We start from the raw sequence: 21,194 nt of genomic DNA on the forward strand, positions 1-21,194 counted from the left end.
CATGCGGGAGTCTGTCTGACTGTCTCTCCCCGTTTCCAGCTTCAGAAAAATACCAAAAAAAAAAAAAAAGTCTCCCTTTCTGCCTCATGTCCTCACCTGCCTGATCTACCCACATACCACTGCCTGGCAGGCACCCAGAGAAACCACACCCAGGCATCGGTCTGCCTTGTCAAAGAGGTGAGCCTCACCTGAAGCTGACAGGCGGCAACCAGCGTCTCCTGGACATTGCTTAGGCTGAGCTCCAGCTCAGAAGTGTATATGAAATGCAGAATTTGACACATGGCATTGTAGGACACACCATGGATTAGGACCTCTTCCTGCTCCATTTCCTTCAATCCTCCAGCAAACATTCCTCTGCAAAGTGAAAACACAAGACAATGCAGTTATACTAATTAGGATCCCTGCCCAGGGTGCAAAGAGCATGAGTACCAGAAACAAGGAGCATTAATGTGCAACAAGACACTGGCTCAATCTGAGCACTGAGTCATCCCACAAAAGGTACCCACAAGCTCCTGACCAAGTTTGGGCAACCATCCTAGAAATTGCCCTGTCTCCTATTTCATGAGCTCCAGAAAGTAACATATGAGCCTCCTGGGGACAGAGACCATGTCTGGCTTGCTTTCTTCTGCATCTACTAGTATGCCCTGGATCACAGCAGCAGCTCAGAGCATGTTACAAAAGAATGAATGAATGGGAAACAATAAGTCATTCCATTCAGCACATACTTATGGAGCACCTAGTAAATGCCAAGTACCATTCAAGGAGCAGAAGAGAAGCAACAGCAAAATAATGTCCAAGATTCCTAATATATGCAGAGTTTAATGCGAGAGAGGATGACAAACAACAGAGAAACAAGGTATTTCAAATTGTGGGAGTGCTCAGCAAGGTGTCTGAGGAGAGCTTGCTGGGAGAGCAGAGTGGGTCTGGAAAGCAATGAGGGGCAGGGATGAGACTTGGCAGCACCTCACCAACCAGGGGACAGTGTTCTAGGTAGAGATGAACACCCAAGTCCTAGCTCAGACAAGAACAATTTGTGTCCCAGTCCAAGCTTGGCACACAAGGCAGCCAGGGCAAACAGGAAGTGAGCTGGAGGCAAGACATGGGGCCAGGTCCTACTACCCCCAGGGCAGGAGAGAGTCTGGAAATCCAAGCATAATGCCACACTGTCAGGAAATTTTATGCAGGAGCTTGGCATGAGCTGACTAACTCTTCAAATTTGGGTGCTGTCAGCCAGAGTGGAGGAGCTAGAGGAGAGGTGGGAATGTTTCTCCAAGCCTGGCAAGGGCCACATGGCTAGAGAACTATAGTTGAAACTACCCTGGAGGGGATTGCAGAGAACATGCTGACAGACTGAATCTAGCAGAGCCCAGGAAGAATCAAGCTCTTGGCTGGGGACATGGTGCAGCCAGCTGGAAAGATGGGGACTTGAAAGGAACAGGGTCAGAGAGGGCAGTGGGAATCCCACTGTGGCACAACCAGTGTGATATGCCCATGAGGCATCCCCACGGAGAGTTAATCAGGTGTTCAGAGGGAAGAGGCTGGTGGTCCAGGGAGGAATCAGGGCTAACATATGACAGCAACACAGAGATGACAGAGTAGCTATTTTTGTACTTTATTTTTCAAGGAGGTTAATACACATACAGAACGAGACTTAACATATATAAAAGGGTGAAAACCTCTCTCCTGTCTCTGCTCTCAGCCATCAGTTCCCCTCCCTAGGCAGCACAAATCTGTACTGTTTTAATTTTTAAAATTTTATTTATTAATTTTATGGGGGGAGGGGGTGGAATGAGAAGCATCAACTCATAGTTGCTTCATTTTAGTTCTTTTTTTTAAATTTTTTTATTTATTTATTTTTATTTTTATTTTTCTGAAGTTGGAAACGGGGAGGAAGTCAGACAGACTCCTGCATGCGCCCAACCGGGATCCACCCGTCATGCCCACCAGGGGGCGATGCTCTGCCCATCTGGGGCGCCACTTTGTTGCAACCAGAGCCATTCTAGTGCCTGAGGCAGAGTCCACAGAGCCATCCTCAGTGCCCGGGCCAACTTTGCTCCAATGGAGCCTTGGCTGCGGGAGGGGAAGAGAGAGACAGAGAGGAAGGAGAGCGGGAGGGGTGGAAAAGCAGATGGGTGCTTCTCCTGTGTGCCCTGGCTGGGAATTGAACCCGGGACTCCTGCATGCCAGGCCGACGCTCTACCACTGAGCCAACCGGCCAGGGCTCACTTTAGTTCTTCATTGAATGCTCACTGCATGTGCCTTGACCAGGCAAGCCCAGTGTTTTGAACTCGCAACCTCAGCATTCCAGGTCAACACTCTATCCACTGTGCTACCATAGGCCAGGCGTGTTTTAATACACCTAGGAAATGAATCCTCATTGGTATACATACTACTGCCCCTCTCCCTATAAAGGCTATCATAGTTGATTAACACACTCCTGCTGGGATGCACCTGGGTTATCTCTAATCTCCTGTTTCTTCACCCAGTGGAGGGCCCATCTCAACATTTTGCTTATGTGACTACAAGGATTAACTCCTATAAAAGCAATTGCTGGGACAAAGGCTTCATATACATTTACACTTTGATAGTACTGTGTACATGCTATCAACCTGATAAGGGAGAAACCTTATAACCAATGAGACAGATAATCTCATCAAATGGTTGTTGTTGTTTTTTTTCCATTTTTTTTTTCTGAAGCTGGAAACAGGGAGAGACAGTCAGACAGACTCCCGCATGCGCCTGACCGGGATCCACCCGGCACGCCCACCAGGGGCGATGCTCTGCCCACCAGGGGGCGATGCTCTGCCCATCCTGGGCGTCGTCATGTTGCGACCAGAGCCACTCTAGCGCCTGAGGCAGAGGCCACAGAGCCATCCCCAGCGCCCGGGCCATCTTTGCTCCAATGGAGCCTTGGCTGCGGGAGGGGCAGAGAGAGACAGAGAGGAAAGCACGGCGGAGGGGTGGAGAAGCAAATGGGCGCTTCTCCTGTGTGCCCTGGCCGGGAATCGAACCCGGGTCCTCCGCACACTAGGCCGACACTCTATCGCTGAGCCAACCGGCCAGGGCCTCATCAAATGTTTAAGAGCCATTTTCTGAATAGGCCATATTCTTTGCCCATTTTCTACTAGACTCTGTCTTGTCAGTTTGAAGCAAACTTTTTTGGGGATAAGGTGAATTTCCTTTTGCTACCTCAAATCTTTTGATTTTGCCTGACCAGGCGGTAGCGCAGTGGATAGAGCATCGGGCTGGGATGCGGAAGACCCAGGTTCAAGTTCCCAAGGTCGCCAGCTTGAGCGTGGGCTCATCTGGCTTGAGCAAAAAGCTCACCAGTTTGGACCCAAGGTCGCTGGCTCAAGCAAGGGGTTACTCGGTCTGCTGAAGGCCTATGGTCAAGGCACATATGAGAAAGCAATCAATGAACAACTAAGATGTTGCAACGAAGAACTGATGATTGATGCTTCTCATCTCTCTCCATTCTTGCCTGTCTGTCCCTGTCTATCCCTCTCTCTGACTGTCTCTCTGTCCCTGAAAAAAAAAATCTTTTGATTTTGCAATATATATCAATATAGATAAGACAGGCAGTCTCCTTTCATTATCTTTTTTATTTTTTTAAAGAGAGAGAGACAGAGAGAAAGGGAGAGAGGAAGGGAGAGAGATGAGAAGCACTAACACATCAACTCAGAGTTGTGGCACCTTAGTTGTACATTGATTGCTTTCTCATATATGCCTTGACCCAGGGGTGCTCCAGCCAAGCCAGCAACCCCTTGCTCAAGCCAGCAACGTTTGGGTTCAAGCCAGCGACCATAGGGTCATGTCTATGATCCCACGATCAAGCCGGATGAGCCTACACTCAAGCTAGCAACCTTGGGGTTTCAAACCTGGGTCCTCAGTGTACCAGGCTGATACTCTACCCACTGTGCCACCGCCTGGTCAGACACATTACCTTTCTTTTCTACCATTGTTTGTTTTAAATATGGACTTTAGAATCAGTTTGTGTAATTCCCCCCAATAAGCCCTATTGGTATTTCTATTGGGAATATGCTAAATATCTAGGTTGACAAAGAGGATCCACTGCAATAGGCAAAGTGGGCCTGTCTCTATCAAGTCCCATCCTTTGAGTCTCTTCGGAAGTCTTGCAGGACCCCCCCCACCCCCCAAAAAAAACCCCACAATAGAGCTGGCACATGTATATCGCGTTTATTCCTAGACATTTTAGCCTGACCGGGGGGAGGGGGTGCAGTGGATACAGCGTTGGACTGGGATGTGGAGGACCCAGGTTCGAGACCCTGAGGTCGCCAGCTTGAGTGCAAGCTCATCGGGTTTGAGTAAGGCTCACCAGCTTGAGCCCAAGGTCGCTGGCTCGAGCAAGGGGTCACTTGGTCTGCTGTAGCCCCCAGTCAAGGCACATATGAGAAATCAATCAATGAACAACTAAGGAAACACAATGAAGAACTGATGTTTCTCATTTCTCTTCCTTCCTGTCTCTCTGTCCCTATCTGTCTCTCTCTCTGACTCTGTCTCTCCCACAAGAAAAAATAAGTAAATAAAAATATTTCTATACATTTTACACCACATGCAGTCCATCAGTGAACTTTCCCATACTCCAAGGTACTCTAACTCACTCTTCCAATCAGTCTGACCAGCTCTCCTGGACTTTCTAAGACTCTACTATTATGTATCTGGTACCTCCACATTGACAACTGTGGGGATGGCAATGCTATGGGCACTTTTTAAAAAAGATTTAACTTATTCATTTCAGGGAGAGGAGAGACAGTGAGGGTGGGGGAGGAGCAGGGAGCATCAACTGGTAGTTGCTTGCCGTATGTGCCTTGACCAGGCAAGCCCAGGGTTTTAAACTGTTGACCTCAGCATTTCAGTTCGAAGCTTTATCCACTGTGCCACCACAAGTTAGGCTGGGCACTTTAAAAAGAAAAGATTTTATTTATTGATTTTGGAGAGAGGAGTGAGAAGGATGGGGAGCAAGAAGTATCAACTCGCCTGACCAGGTGGTGGTGCAGTAGATAGAGTGTCGGACTGGGATGCGGAGGACCCAGGTTCCAGACCTCGAGGTTGCCAGCTTGAGCGCGGGCTCATCTGGCTTGAGAAAAAAGCTCACCAGCTTGGACCCAAGGTCGCTGGTTACTCGGTCTGCTGAAGGCCCACAGTCAAGGCACATATGAGAAAGTAATCAATGAACTAAGGTGTCAAAACGAAAAAAAAATGGGCCTGACCTGTGGTGGCGCAGTGGATAAAGCATCGACCTGGAAATGCTGAGGTCGCCGGTTCAAAACCCTGGGCTTGCCTGGTCAAGGCACATATGGGAGTTGATGCTTCCAGCTCCTCCCCCCTTCTCTCGCTCTGTCTCTCCTCTCTCTCTGTGTCTCTCACTCTCCTCTCTAAAATGAATAAATTAAAAAAAAAAAAAAAAAAAGATCATATATTAAAAAAAAAAAAAAAAAAAAAAAAACGAAAAAAAAATGATGATTGATGCTTCTCATCTCTCTCCGTTCCTCTCTGTCCCTATCTGTCCCTCTCTCTGACTCTCTCTCTTTCCCTGTAAAAAACAACAACAGTATCAACTCCTAGTTGCTTCACTTGAGTTCCATTGCTTGTCATATGTGCCTTGATCAGTACTTCTTTGACTCAGGTATATTTTATCATATTAAGAAAGGATCCATGCAATGCATGGACCTTGACTAGATCCAGAATGGCAAGGGGAGGGAAGAGATGTAAAGTACTTTAGGAAAAATCAGGAAAATTTAAATATAAACCCAGTAGCAAATTAAATTATGGAATGATTATAAACTTTCTTTGATTTATAATGGTATTTTTTTTTTTTAACAGAGACAGAGAGAGAGTCATAGAAAGGGACAGACAGGAACAGAGAGAGATGAGAAGCATCAATCATCAGTTTTTCGTTGCGAGACCTTAGTTGTTCATTGATTGCTTTCTCATATGTGCCTTGACTGCAGGCCTTCAGCAGACCGAGTAACCCCTTGCTGGAGCCAGCGACCTTGGGTCCAAGCTGGCGAGCTTTGCTCAAACCAGATGAGCCCGCGCTCAAGCCGGTGACCTCGGGGTCTCGAACCTGGGTCTTCCGCATCCCAGTCCAACGCTCTATCCACTGCACCACCACCTGGTCAGGCTTTATAATGGTATTATAGATGTGTTAGAGAAGGTCCTTATTCTTAGAGGCACACTGAAGTATTTCAAGAACTGTCATATCTGCAGCAAATGTAAATACAGCAAAATGTTAAAACTGATAAATCTAGGTGAAGGACACAAATGTTCACGTACCTATCTTTCAACTCTTCTGTAGAATTGACATCTTTCAAGTGAGAATCAGGGAGGAAAAAAAAGGCTGAGAAAAAAAAATACACTATCATTCCTTTTTTTGTTTTGTTGTTTTTAAATGAATATGAATATTTCATCTTTTATCACATTCTTACTGTAACCTTGAAATTGTCAAAATAACTTTTTAAAAAAGATTTTTATTCATTTTTAGAGAGGGAGGAGAGAGAGAGAGAAAGAGAGAGAGAGAGAGAGAGAGAAAGAAGGGGGGAGGAGCAAGAGGCAACTCCCATATGTGCCTTGACCAGGCAAGCCTAGTTTCGAACCAAAGACCTCAGTGTTCTAGGTGGACGCTTTATCCACTGCGTCATTACAGGTCCAAAATAAAAACTTAAAAGGAGAAAAAATTTAAAGATGTTCACACCTCATAACCAGTAGGATGGTCACTATCAAAAAAAATAAAAGTGCTGGTGACGATGTAAAGAAATTAGAATCCTTTTGAACTGCTGGTAGAAATGTAAAATGGTGTGCTGCTGTGGAAAATAGTATAGCTGTTTCTCAAAAAATTAACTATATAATTATAATATGATCCACAATTCCACTTCTCAGTATATATCCAAAAGAATTAAAAGCAGCACCTCGAGATATTTGTACATCCATATTCACAGCAGCATTACAATAGCTAAGAGGCAGAAACAACCCAAGTATACATTCACATGATTAAGCGAAACATGGCATATCGTACAATGGAATATTAATCTGCCTTAAAAGAGAAGAAAATTCTGCCTGACCAGGCGGTGGCACAGTGGATAGAGCGTTGGACTGGGATGCCGTGGACCCAGGTTCGAGACCCCAAGGTCGCCGGCTTGAGCGTGGGCTCATCTGGTTTGAGCAAAAGCTCACCAGCTTGGACCCAAGGTCGCTGGCTTGAGCAAGGGGTTACTTGGTCCGCTGAAGGCCTGCGGTCAAGGTACATATGAGAGGGCCATCAATGAACAACTAAGGTGTTGCAATGTGCAACGAAAAACTAATGATTGATGCTTCTCATCTCTCCGTCCCTGTCTATCCCTCTCTCTGACTCTCTCTTTCTCTGTAAAAAAAAAAAAAGAAAAAAAAATTTTTTTTAAAAAAAGAAAATTCTGACACATGCTTCAACATGGATAAACCTTGAGGATATTATACTAAATAAAAAAAAAGCCAGTCACAAAAGGACAAATATATGATTCCATTTATAAGAGGTTCCTAGAGTCATCAAATTCACAGAAGCAGAATGAATGGTAGTTAACAGGGGCTAGGGACAGAAGTGAACAGGGAGTTGTTATTAATGGGGACAAAGTTTCAGTTTTGCAAGATGAGAAAGTTCTGGAGATTGTATACACAACCATGTGAATGTACTTTAACACTACTGAGCTGTACACTTAATAATGGTTAAAACAGTAAATTTGTTTTTTTTTAATTATTTTTTAATTATTTTTTAATTTATTCATTTTAGAGATGAGAGAGAGAGAGAGAGAGAGAGAAGAGGGGGAGGAGCAGGAAGCATCAACTCCCATATGTGCCTTGACCAGGCAAGCCCAGGGTTTTGAACCATTGACCTCAGTGTTCCAGGTCGATGCTAGTAAATTTGTTTTTTAAAACCACAATTAAAAAAAAAATGTTCACCCAGCAGCAGGGGACTGACCAATTAAATGGAGGGCACAGATACCACAGAACACTCTGCAGCCCAAAGAGAACTAGGGCCACCTCTACTGTCACGATGTCACAATCAGATGTTACAAGGTGCCAGTGAGCTAAATCGGATTTACAATGGGAGTAACATTTCCTGTATCAGCATGTTCAGCCCCCCCACCTCCTTTCCCATTCCTCTGCTAAACCTTTAAGGTCAAGTGTGTTTCAGAATTCATAAAGTTTCAGTTAGAGAAACACTGCTGGTATGCCATACAGGATGTCATACCTCAGTGGGGTCTTGGTCAGTACCTCAAATCTAAGCACTTTAATATATTTTATTTTAGATTTTTTAAAATTGATTTTAGAAAGAGGAGAGAGAGAAAGAAAGAGAGAAACAAGGTAGGGAGAGCAAGAAGCAGTTGCTTCTTGTATGTGCCTTGACCAGGCAAGCCCAGGGTTTTTAACCAGCGACCTCAGCATTCTAGGTCAGTGCTTTATTCACTGTGTTTCCACAGGTCAGGCAACCTTAATATTTCCAAAACAAAATATACAGATTATACCAAGTGTCATAAAAATATAACTAGCCTCATATCAGCTCAGGGGTTTTTGTAATTTAATGAATTTGTACCAAATTCATAAAAAACAAAAAGCTTACAGAGAAAAATGGCAATGTAGGAGACCCAGCATCCCCCTCTCCCTATAAAAATCAGTGACTGGACAGCTATCCACAAACATTTTGCTCTAGGAGACCTCTAGAGTAGTACACTTAGGAAGCTTTAGCAACAAAGTGGAGCAACAACAAAAAACTTCTATTTTTAAGAGTTTTATGGGTTTCAGAATTATGGACTAGAATTTGCAAAAAAGTGTAGGAATGAATAGGAACGTTTAAAAATAGTTGCCTTTGTGGCAGGGGCAGAAGTAAGGTGTCAACTCACCATTTTCCCACCTATTCAAAAGCACTGCAGGGATGGATGCTGAATGTTATTACATGCCCACTTACCTTGCATGCAAGTGGCTGTATGCTGGGTCACCTTTGGTAAACATCTTACATTGTAAGAAAGATTCCCTAACATGAATCTAGATTTCATTCTAAGAACAAAGCTCTCCTGGGCCAGGCTCTGCTGTTCTGCAGTTGACATCAGGCTCAGTGGAGTGCTGTGTGCCCATGTCTCACTGAAGATTTTACACGGCCATTCACAGTCCAGCTGAACTTTACTGTGTTTGCTCTCTATCCAATTCTGATACCAATGTATATAGTATAACTTTTTAAAGAAATTTTGGGAACTTTCTTCCTTTGCTTTGGAAAAGTCTAAATGGCAATCGAGTCTGTTCCTAAAAAGCACAACCCTCCAACTCCCCAGGACACACCTGAGCTTCTTCCTTTTGTGGAGAATATAACTTTCTCCACAGGGGAGTGAACTGTGATCAATTTATATTTTCTAGAAAATCATCAATTTTATTCAAATTTTTTTAAATTTTTATTTATTGATTTTAGTGAGAGAGGATGGGGGGAGGGAGGGAGGGAGAGAGAGAGGGAGGGAGGGAAGGAGGGAGGGAGGGAAGGAAGGAAGGAGGGAGGGAGGGAGAGACAGGAACATCAATCTGTTCCTGTACGTGCCCTGACCGAGCATTGAACCGGCAACCTCTGTGCTTCAGGATGATGCTCTAACCAACTGAGTTAACCAGCCAGGGTAATTTTATCCAAATTTTCAAAATCACAGGCACTAAATTGAGCAAAATAGACTATCTTATAATTCATAGGTGATATGAAAACTAAGGGAGGGATGAGATGGCCAGGGAGGCAGTAAAGAGAAGAGCCTTTGGAATCCTCTGAAACACAGGGGTGGGGAGGAGCACAGGAACCAGCCCAGAGGTACAGAGGGCAAGTTGAGCACAAGATCATGGCAGCTAAAAGAGACATGCAGTGGACAGTTATTAAAACAAGCCAAAAAAAGACCTTAGAGGGAATCTGACCCTTCAATCCCTAAACGATGCATAAGTGTACACCAATGGAGGTTCCCTGTGGGGGCTGAGGGGTACCTCCCAGAATGAGGAATCAGTTCTTCTCTGGTCAGCCATTTATTTATTTATTTATTTATTTATTTATTTATTTATTGCAGAGATAGAGAGAGTCAGAGAGAGGGACAGACAGACAGGAAGGGAGAGAGATGAGAAACATCAATTCTTCGTTGTGATTCCTTAGTTGTCCGTTGATTGCTTTCTCATATGTGCCTTGACCGGGGGGCTACAGCAGACCGAGTAACCCCTTGCTTGAGACAGCGACCTTGGGCTCAAGCTGGTGAGCCTTGCTCAAACCTGATGAGCCCATGCTCAAGTTGGCGACCTCGGGGTCGCGAACCCGGGTCCTCCGCATCCCAGTTCGACACTCTATCCACTGCGCCACCGCCTGGTCAGGCTCTGGTCAGCCTTTTGCAAGGAGGAGCCAGCCCTGAGAACCGGAGGCTTGGAAAGGTGAGGAACAAATGGGAAGGCTCCCCAGAGAGGAAGCCTGGGAGGAGATGGGAGGGAAAGGCAGAGAAGGGCAGAACTGCTGAGACTAAGAGAAAAAGGATGGAGGCAAGAAAGCCCAGAGCATGACAGACCACAGTCTATTTGACTGGAGGGCTCACCTGAGGAGGACAGGTGGGCAGGCAGTGGAAGAGGAGACTGGGACAGGGCCCCTCCCACTAACACACTAACTCACACAGCCTCAGGGCAGCACAGTTTTACATTTTCACCAGTCTTATTGGGAGAAAAAAATGAATGGTCCTTTATCATCTTTCTGAGATGCGTCTGTGAACACATCTTGTTCACAGATGTGTTACTCCCCTCACTTCCAATCCCAAAGTTGTTACTCCCCTCACTTCCAATCCCAATGGAAGGGGGCGTTAGTATGCAAAGTGACCCATGAGAGGTCCACCTGAGACTAGCTACAGGAGTAGGAATATCTCATGGAGGATGTGGGAAGTCACAGAAGGTTTTTGATCAAATAAGGAATGGTGGTGTCTGTAAGTGCCCTTTAGAAAAAATGGTATGACAGTGAGTCAAGAAGGTCTGTGTGTGGAAAGTTCAAGCCTGATCGGCTTTGAGAGTGCATCGAGGAGGTCCTGTTGGCTCTAAGCCCTGTTGGCCTCTACCTCACAGGCCCTAAGCTGGTCATCCCTCCCTGGGAGGGCCCCAGTGCTGGGCTTTCTCGGCAGGTGGCTATCAGCAATCCCACACTACCTGTCAGTCTCATATATTACCTCACAGCTTAGTAAAAGCATCAGCCAAACACCAGTGAACTGAAGAGATACTGCTGTCCCTGCACATGTTCAGCACAAGGCACCACTGGTCACACACTCTCTTCAAACTCCTTCTGGACACCAGGAAGCACTTAAACCATAAAAAAAATATTTTGCTTAAATCAATGCACAACTAAGGAGCCACAACAAAGAACTGTTGCTTCTCATCTCTCCCCCTTCCTGTCTGTCCCTATCTGTCCCTCTCTCTTTCTCTGTCAGAGAAAAAAAAAAAATTTGCTTAAAAAATTGCACTGGCCTATGGTACCACAGTGGATAAAGTATCCACCTGGCCTGACCAGGCAGTGGAGCAGTGGATAGAGCATTGGACTGGGCCACAGAGGACCCAGGTTAGCAACCCCAAGGTCACTGGCTTGAGTGCAAGCTCACCAGCTTGAGTGCAGGGTCACTGGCTTGAGCAAGGGGTCACTCACTCTGCTGTAGCCCCCTAGTCAAGGCATATATGGGAAAGCAATGAACAACTAAGGTGCTGCAATGAAGAATTGATGCTTCTCATTTTTCTCCCTTACTGTCTATCTGTCCCTCTAGGAAGGTCCTTCTCTCTGTCTTTCTCTCTGTCTCTGTCACAAAAATAAAAGGAAAAAAAGTGTCAATCTGGAATGCTGAGGTCACTGATTCAAACCTCTAGGCTTGCAGGGTCAGGGCACATACAGCAAGCAATCAATGAACAACAAAAGTGAAGCAGCGGCCCTGGCCGGTTGGCTCAGCGGTAGAGCGTTGGCCTGGCGTGTGGGGGACCCGGGTTCGATTCCCGACCAGGGCACATAGGAGAAGCGCCCATTTGCTTCTCCACCCCCTCCCCCTTCCTCTCTGTCTCTCTCTTCCCCTCCTGCAGCCAAGGCTCCATTGGAGCAAAGATGGCCTGGGCGCTGGGGATGGCTCCTTGGCCTCTGCCCCAGGCGCTAGAGTGGCTCTGGTCGCGGTAGAGCAACGCCCCCTGGTGGGCAGAGCTTCGCCCCCTGGTGGGCAGAGCATCGCCCCTGGTGGGCGTGCCGGGTGGATCCCGGTCGGGCGCATGCGGGAGTCTGTCTGACTGTCTCTCCCCGTTTCCAGCTTCAGAAAAATACAAAAAAAAAAAAAAAAAAGTGAAGCAGCTATGAGTTAATACTTCTCATTATCCCTCTATAAAATCAACAAATAAAATCTTTTTAAAATATTTGCACGATAGCCTGACCTGTGGTGGCGCAGTGGGATAAAGCGTCGACCTGGAACACTGAGGTTGCCAGTTCGAAACCCTGGGCTTGCCTGGTCAAGGCACATATGGGAGTTGATACTTCCTGCTCCTCCCCTTTCTCTCTCTCTTTCTCTCTAAAAATCAATAAATAAAATATTTTTTAAAAAAAATTTGCTCGATAATTCCTAAAATCAATAAGGAGACCTACAATCAAAACTTGAAGGCAAGCCCTGGCCAGGTGGCTCACTGAATAAAGTGTCATTCCCCCAGACCAAGGTCACAGGTTCAATCCCCAGTCAGGGCACATACAAGCAGCAACCAATGAGTGCACAACTAAATAGAACAACTAAGCAAAACAACAAGTTGATGCTTCTCTCTATCAATGGAAAAAAAATTTTTTTTAATTACATTTAAGCCTGACTAGGTGGTGGTACAGTGGATAAAATGCCAGACTGGACCTGACCAGGCGGTGGCGCAGTGGATAGAGCACCGGACTGGGATGCAGAGGATCCAGGTTCGAGACCCTGAGGTCGCCAACTTGAACGCGGGCTCATCTGGTTTGAGCAAAGCTCACTAGCTTGGACCCAAGGTCACTGGCTCGAGCAAGGGGTTACTCGGTCTGCTGTAGCCCCATGGTCAAGGCACATATGAGAAAGCAATCAATGAACAACGAAAGTGTTGCAATGAAAAACTGATGATTGATGCTTCTCATCTCTCTCCGTTCCTGTCTGTCCCTATCTATCCCTCTCTCTGACTCTCTCTCTGTCTCTGTAAAAAAAAAAACCCACAAAAAAACAAAATGTCAGACTGGGCTGCAGAGGAACCAGGTTTGAAACCCCGAGGTCGCCAGCTTTAGAGCAAGCTCATCCGGCTTAAGCGCAGGCTCACCAGTTTGAGTGTGGGGTCGCTGGCTTGAGCCCAAAGGTCACTGGCTTGAGCAAGGGGTCACTTACTTTTACTGTAGCTCCGTGATCAAGGCACATATGAGAAAGCAATCAATGAACAATTAAGGTGCCTCAATGAAAAATTAATGCTTCTCAACTCTCTCTCTCTTCCTGTCTGTCCCTATCTGTCCCCTTCTCTGTCTTTGTCTCTGTCACACACACATAAAAAAGTTACATTTAAAAAAAAAAAAGACTTGCCTGACCAGGCGGTGGCGCAGTGGATAGAGCGTCGAACTGGGATGCAGAGGACCCGGGTTCAAGACCCCGAGGTCGCCGGCTTGAGTGTGGGCTCATCTGGTTTGAGGAAAGGCCCACCAGCTTGAACCCAAGGTCACTGGCTCGAGCAAGGGGTTCCTCATTCTGCTGAAGGCCCGCGGTCAGGGCACATATGAGAAAGCAATCAATGAACAACTAAGGTGTTGCAACGGGCAATGAAAAACTGATGATTGATGCTTCTCATCTCTCTCCGTTCCTGTCTGTCTGTGCCTGTCTATCCCTCTCTCTGACTCACTCTCTGTCTCTGTAAAAAATAAAGAAATTAAAAAAAAAAAATTAAAAAAAAGACTTGAAGACAAAATTATCAAACAGAGCTGAATGGAATGACTTGAAAGCCATGGGCAGGGCTCACTCCGTTTGAGCCTTACCTCACCTGTGTACAATGGGGGCAATGGCACCAACTTTTCCTAATTTGACAAGTGCTGGGATAAGGTTGTGCAGGACGCCACATGTCTCCCCTCCCCAGAGAGTCAGAGGCTGAAACCTAAGGGGTGAGAGGGTGTAAGACAGGAGGTGGATAGCCAGGCGAGGGCACAGAAGAGTGATTCCACACATCACATAGCTGTGTGGACCATGTGTATACAATACTAATTACCCAGTCTCAGATTCAGCACCCATAGGGACCATAGATCCTGAGAAGTGACCGAGTTTGTGTGTGAGCTTCCAGCCTGCATTATAAGAACACCGTGGGGGTAGGGGGGCAGGAAGTGATGTGGCACTGAAAGACTAAGACGTAGTGTCAAAATATCTTTATAAGTAGTGTGTGTGTGTGTGTGTGTGCGTGCACACGCACGTGTATAAAGAGAAAGTAAATAAGGCAAAATGTTAACAACTGGTATTCAGGTGTTATAATACTATTCTTTTTTTTTAAGACTTTATTTATTTATTCATTTTAGAGAGGAGAGAGAGAGAGAGAAAGAAGAGAGAGAGAGAGAGAAGGGAGGAGCAAGAAGCATCAACTCCCATTTGTGCCTTGACCAGGCAAGCCCAGGGTTTTGAACCAGCGACCTCAGTGTTCCAGGTCAATGCTTTATCCACTGTGCCGCCACAGGTCAGGCTATAATACTATTCTTTTAACTCTTCCACAGATTTGAAAATTTTCAAAATGAAATGCTGGGAAGCCACAGTAAAACAAAGAAAATCTGTTTATACTAAGATATTATAGGTATAAAGTGCAGTATTACAAGTAAAGACAAGCATATCATCAAGCAGATTACCTTTAAAAGGAAAGAGAACATGCCCTACAGACAAATGGCTGAAAGAAAAACAAACCCTAAGAGCTCTTCTTTCCTGCTATTGACCAAGTCACCAAACAAGCAATGAAAGCAGCTCAGAGTGAAGGGGGCACCTGGCAACTTCTGGTTGGTCTTTCCCACCTTTATCCCCCAAGTCATGTCAGTGTCAACATATCTCCCCAGTGGAGCCAGGATTACCTGTTATTTTACTTATAACAGCAAGTGTATGAAACTCACCTGAAGTAATCACAGGACGCAGCCAGCAGGATACGATGGGCTTCGATGTGTCTCCCCTCCACCACCAGAACTACATCGAAAAGGATGCCACTGTCCCGAAGAGCCAGTAGCCCCCGGAGCAAGGCCTGGGAGTGCTGTGCACTGCGGTAGGTGTTGTTGACACAGTGTGGGTGTGATGGCTGCGCTGGCAACTTGCACAGCTGGGTGAACTCCTGCTCCTCTGCCATTCTGACCACCACACCAGACCTCACCACCTTGGCTGTCAGCTGGTAAGACAGAGGGGATAGGGAATGAGTCAGGGAGGGAACACCATACCATGTACAACTGGCCTACTCTGTTCCCAGCGGCACCTGCTGCTCACCAAGCTCCTCCCTTCAGCTTAACTGGGCTTTCCCTGTGGTTCTAAACACCCTAAATCCCTTTCCCTTCTCACCACCTGTTCAAACTTGGGACCTTCTTTCTGATTACCTGTGTCCCTTCATTGCCAATAGTCTTTATCCCACTGTATCTCCTTCAGCATCATTGTGAAATGAAAAGGTTCTGGAGACAGACCAACCTGAATTGAAGTTCCCACCCCACCATGGACTCACTGCATGATCAACCTGAGGCTCAGGTTTCTCAACTGAAAAAAGGGAAGTAGTAAAAGATGAACATAAAGCATCAACACAGACCACATTCTCAAGAACTCTTCCTCTCTCCCACTGAGAAAGAACAAAACTGGGTTTTTCCACACAAGAATGAAAGTATAATAATTACAATAGGCACTTCCTTCTCTAGTGAGGCACTCTCTCCATATTTGTCCCAGGGCCATTAAAGTGGCTAATATCACCTTTATTTTTTATTATTATTATTTTTGTTTGTTTTTTAATTTTTATTTTTCGTACTTTTCTGAAGTTGGAAACAGGGAGGCAGTCAGACAGACTCCCGTATGTGCCTGACCGAGATCCACCCGGCATGCACACCAGGGGGCAATGCTCTGCCCATCTGGGGCTGCACTCTGCTGCAACCAGAGCCATTCCAGTGCCTGAGGCAGAGGCCACAGAGCCATCCTCAGCACCCGGGCCAACCCTGCTCCAATGAAGCCCTGGCTGTGGGAGGGGAAGAGAAAGACAGAGAGGAGAGAAAGGGGGAGGGGTGGAGAAGCAGATGGGCGCTTCTCCTGTGTGCCCTGGCCGGGAATCGAACCCGGGACTTCTGCATGCCAGGCCGACGCTCTACCACTGAGCCAACCGGCCAGGACTAATTTTTTTTTTTTTTTTTTTCAGAGAGAAGAGAGTGAGTCAGAGAAAGGGATAGACAGGAACAGAGAAATGAGAAGCATCAATCATTAGTTTTTCGTTGCGCGTTGCAACACCTTAGTTGTTTGTTGATTGCTTTCTCATATATGCCTTGACTGCTCAGCAGACCGAGTAACCCCTTGCTTAAGCCAGCGACCTTGGGCTCAAGCCAGTGAGCTTTTGCTCAAACCAGATGAGCCCGTGCTCAAGCTGGCGACCTCAGGGTCTCGAACCTGGGTCTTCCACATCCCAGTCTTACACTCTATCCACTGCGCCACCGCCTGGTCAGGCTAATATCATCTTTAATAATAAGGTGGGATCTTTGCCAAGAATATCTAATGTGGGGTGGGAGGAGAAGAAGAATAGCTAATGTGACCAATTGCTCTGTCTTTTCTTGTAATCCTGGGAACATAAAGGTAGTTACTGTCATATCACTCTCCCAGTCTGCTTACTAAGTGTGTAACCTCAGATAAATGACTTCTCTTTGAGCCTATTTGCTCTTCTATAAAATCGGAATAATCATAGTACCTATCTCATTGAGATGTTATGTGGAGGTGAATTATATAAAACCCACATGTATGAGGCCTTAACAAAGTGCCTGGCACATAGTAAACACTCAATAAAAGGTAGCAGCTATTTTTAAAAAATTACAACTAGTCTGCCTGACCAGGCAGTGGCGCAGTGGATAGAGCGAAGGACTGGGATGCAGAGGATCCAGGTTTGAGACCCCGAGGTCGCCAGATTGAGCGCAGGCTCATCTGGTTTGAGCAAAAAGCCCACCAGCTTGAACCCAAGGTTGCTGGCTCCAGCAAGGGGTTACTCGGTCTGCTGAAGGCCCGCGGTCAAGGCATATATGAGAAAGCAATCAATGAACAACCAAGGTGTTGCAACGCACAATGAAAAACTAATGATTGATGCTTCTCATCTCTCTCCATTCCTGTCTGTCTGTCCCTGTCTATCCCTCTCTCTCTCTGTAAAAAAAAAAAAAAAATTTAAAAATTACAACTAGTCTGAGTGGTTATCAGGAGACCCAGGGGAGGGTCCAGGACCTGTCTTCTTTATTTTTTTTTTTAATTTTTAATTTAATTTAATTTAATTTATTCATTTTTAGAGAGGAGAGAGAGAGGGAGAGAGAGAGAGACCACCCAGGCCAGGATCTGTCTTCTTTACCAAGATTCTGAGATTCAAGATTATCTGGCCTGACCTGTGGTGGCGCAGTGGATAAAGCGTCGACCTGGAAATGCTGAGGTCGCCGGTTCAAAACCCTGGGCTTGCCTGGTCAAGGCACATATGGGAGTTGATGCTTCCAGCTCCTCCCCCCTTCTCTCTCTCTGTCTCTCCTCTCTCTCTCTCCCTCTGTCTCTCTCTCCTCTCTAAAAATGAATAAAACAAATTTTTTTTTTAAATTAAGATTATGTGGATCGTGTTTTAAATTCAAGGTTACTTTTTTTTTAAATTATTTTTATTTATTTATTCATTTTAGAAGAGAGAGAGAGAGAGAGAAGGGGAGAGGAGCAGGAAGTTTCAACTCCCATATGTGCCTTGACCGGGCAAGCCCAGGGTTTTGAACCGGCAACCTCAGCATTCCAGGTCGACGCTTTATCCACTGCGCCACCACAGGTCAGGCGGCTCACCTTTTTTTTTTTTTTAAAGACTGTATTCATTTTAGAGAGTAGAGAGAGAGAGAGAGAAGGCAGGGAGGAGCAGGAAGCATCAACTCCCATATATGCCTTGACCGGGCAAGCCCAGGTTTTTTTTTTTTTGTTTTTTTTTTTTTGTTTTTTCATTTTTCTGAAGCTGGAAACAGGGAGAGACAGTCAGACAGACTCCCGCATGCGCCTGACCGGGATCCACCCGGCACGCCCACCAGGGGCGATGCTCTGCCCACCAGGGGGCGATGCTCTGCCCATCCTGGGCGTCGCCATGTTGCGACCAGAGCCACTGTAGCGCCTGGGGCAGAGGCCACAGAGCCATCCCCAGCGCCCGGGCCATCTTTGCTCCAATGGAGCCTTGGCTGCGGGAGGGGAAGAGAGAGACAGAGAGGAAAGCGCGGCGGAGGGGTGGAGAAGCAAATGGGCGCTTCTCCTGTGTGCCCTGGCCGGGAATCGAACCCGGGTCCTCCGCACGCTAGGCCGACGCTCTACCGCTGAGCCAACCCGGCCAGAAGCCCAGGGTTTTAAACCAGCGACCTCAATGTTCCGGGTCAACATTATTCACTGTGCCACCACAAGTCAAGCTCAAGGTTACTTTCTTTTTATTTTAATTTAAAAAAAATTTTTTTAAGACGTTATTCATTTCAGAGGGGGGAGAGAGAGAGAAGGGGGAGGAGCAGGAAGCATCACCTGCCATACGTGCCTTGACCAGGCAAGCCCAGGGTTTCGAACCAGTGACCTCAGCGTTCCAGGTTGATGCTTTACCCACTGCACCACCACAGGTCAGACAAAATTACCTTCTAATACTTGAGTCAGTGTATTTAAAAAATCTGACCTGAGGCTCTGGCCAATTGGCTCAATGGTAGATTGTCAGCCCAGCGTGTTTATGTCCCAGGTTTGATTCCGGTCAGGGCACATAGAGAAGTGACCATCTGCTTCTCCACCCCTCCCTCTCTCCCTCAGCCATGGCTCAATTGGCTCAAGCGTATCATCCTGGGGCACTAAGGATGGCTCCGTGGAGCCTCCGCCTCAGGCACTAAAAGTAGCTCTGTTGCCAGCATGGCCACAAATGAGCAGAGCATTGGCTCTGACAGGGTTGCTAGGTGGATCCCGGTCAGAACACATATGGCAATCTGTTCCTCTAGCTCCCCTCTGCTCACTTAGAAAAAGAAGAAAAAGGCCTGACCTGGGAATGATGCTTCCTGCTCCTCCCCCTTCTTCTTTTTCTTTTCTTTTCTTTTCTTTCTTTCTTTCTTTCTTTCTTTCTTTCTTTCTTTCTTTCCTTTCTTTTCTTTCTTTCTTTCCTTTCTCTTTCTTTCCTTCTTTCTCTTCTAAAATGAATAAATAAAATCTAAAAAAAAGAAGAAGAAAATAAAATTTTAAATCTGATCTGAGGGGAAAAAACCCACATGATTTGAATAGGAGGCTCAGAAACTAATCAGCAAAACAATCCTACTGCAAACACACTTTAGCCACAGATTCCAAACCAACCAGAAGTGACCATGGACAGTCTGCTGCTCCGGATCAGGGGGTGGCCAGTTCTGCATCACATAGTGTAGCCAAGTTTCACACTCTCCAGAGCACAGCACAGCACAGCAGTGGAAACCGAGGAGCCACCTGACACAGGGCCTTAAGCATCTGCCTTCCCCACCTCCAGATACTCCACTATCCCCTCCCCTAAACATTTCTTCTCCAATTCCCTACTGTATCTTTACACAGAAAATGAAAAATAAATTCTACTACAAAACTTGCCAAAAAGAACAGGCCTCTGCTTACTACTAGGGCTCAGGAGCACATCTTCCATTGCCTTCTCCTCCTCTCCCAGACCTGCTTCTTCTGCACCCTCCACTGCTTTCCATTGAACATGCTCAATTCTCCTCTTTACTGGCCTCTCAGCAGGCCTCTGTCCACCCACTTCTTCCTCCCCACTCTCATGTGAAGGCAAGGCATATCCCCTTGCTGACCAAACCCTCTTGCCTGGCAACTCTGCCCTATGGCAATTCCCTCTTTTCTGATCTCTTCCTTTTACCAACACACCTTGCCCAAGCCCAACCCTCTTTCCCAAGAGCATCCTCTGCATTCCTAACCACACCTCTAACTCGATTCCTAATCCATCCAGCAGCCCTCCAAATTGCTCTAGTTATGTTACTGGTACAGCTACCATTTCCATGTCAGAAAATTCACATTCTCAATGATTAATTTTCCTGTTCCTGTGTAGGACACAAATACAGGGGGTCCTCAGGTTATGACACAATTCCATTCCTATGACAGTGATGTAACTTGACTTTTGGTATAAGTCGAAACACACCATAGCCTAAGTCACTTACCTATCCTAATATAGTTGTAAACTCATAATCTAGAACATAAAAACATAACTAAGCCACAGAAAAAAGAAAAGGACATAAATATACTGTACTGCGTATTCTTCCACCGTGCACAACCAAATTAGCTCGCCCACGTAGTCCGTAAGTACGATGCTAACAGCGCAATCCAAAACACTCACATCTCCATTTTTTAAAGTTTTTATGGGAGTGAGCGTCGTAAACTTGAAACATTGTATGTCAAGACTGTTGTAACCTGAGGACCCCTGTATAACCCTTGTGTCCTTACCAGACTCTCTAGTGCCATTCCACCATCTCAGATGCCCATCCACTTATTCCTCCACAGCCACCACTTTTTTTTTAAACTTTTTATTTATTGATTTTAGGAAGAGAGGCAGGGAGAGAGATGGGAACATCTATTTGTTCCTGTATGTGCCCTAATGGGGATCAAAACAGCAACCTCTGCGATTCAGGCCGATGCTAACCAACAGAACTATCCAACCAGGGCCCACAGCCACCACTTTGGGTAAGAATGCAGCAATGATAATCTAACTGGTTTCCCACCAACTACCACATCCTCCCCAGCTCGCCAAGACACCTGATAAGTATGCCACCTGACTTTCAAATGCTGGCTTCCTACTGCCTCCTACTTACAGTTCCCCGCGATTTGGCTCAAAGCACCCCTTCCCCTATATACCCTGTCACTAGCAGTGATTCCACAGAACACTAGACAACAGTGAAAACGAGCAAACTAGAACTCAAGCTATAGTCAACCTGGAGAAATATGTCAAAACCACACAGAAAAAGAACAGTACAT

The 21,194-nt window shown here is 46.1% G+C and overlaps 2 protein-coding genes across 4 annotated transcripts in view; one reads left to right on the plus strand and one right to left on the minus strand.

Moving 5' to 3' along the window:
* The window catches only part of ZNF74 (zinc finger protein 74), a 182,051-nt gene that overhangs the window by 74,644 nt on the left and 86,213 nt on the right, over positions 1 to 21,194 (plus strand). The gene's annotated exons all lie outside the window — the stretch shown is intronic.
* Positions 1 to 21,194, minus strand: part of KLHL22 (kelch like family member 22) — a 54,351-nt gene that overhangs the window by 28,449 nt on the left and 4,708 nt on the right. For 2 of the 3 annotated variants that reach the window (XM_066259898.1, XM_066259899.1), the window contains exons 2-3: positions 15,128 to 15,393; positions 189 to 354 (exon numbers count right to left, since the gene is read on the minus strand). In XM_066259898.1, coding sequence (XP_066115995.1) covers positions 189 to 354; positions 15,128 to 15,354 — 393 coding nt within the window. In that variant the 5' untranslated portion in view covers positions 15,355 to 15,393. Of the gene's footprint in view, positions 1 to 188; positions 355 to 15,127; positions 15,394 to 19,242; positions 19,361 to 21,194 lie in introns of those variants that run through there. The other variant, XM_066259897.1, reaches the window with a different exon arrangement.

Source organism: Saccopteryx bilineata, chromosome 2, assembly GCF_036850765.1.
Source record: "Saccopteryx bilineata isolate mSacBil1 chromosome 2, mSacBil1_pri_phased_curated, whole genome shotgun sequence".
NCBI classification, from domain to species: Eukaryota; Metazoa; Chordata; class Mammalia; order Chiroptera; family Emballonuridae; genus Saccopteryx; species Saccopteryx bilineata.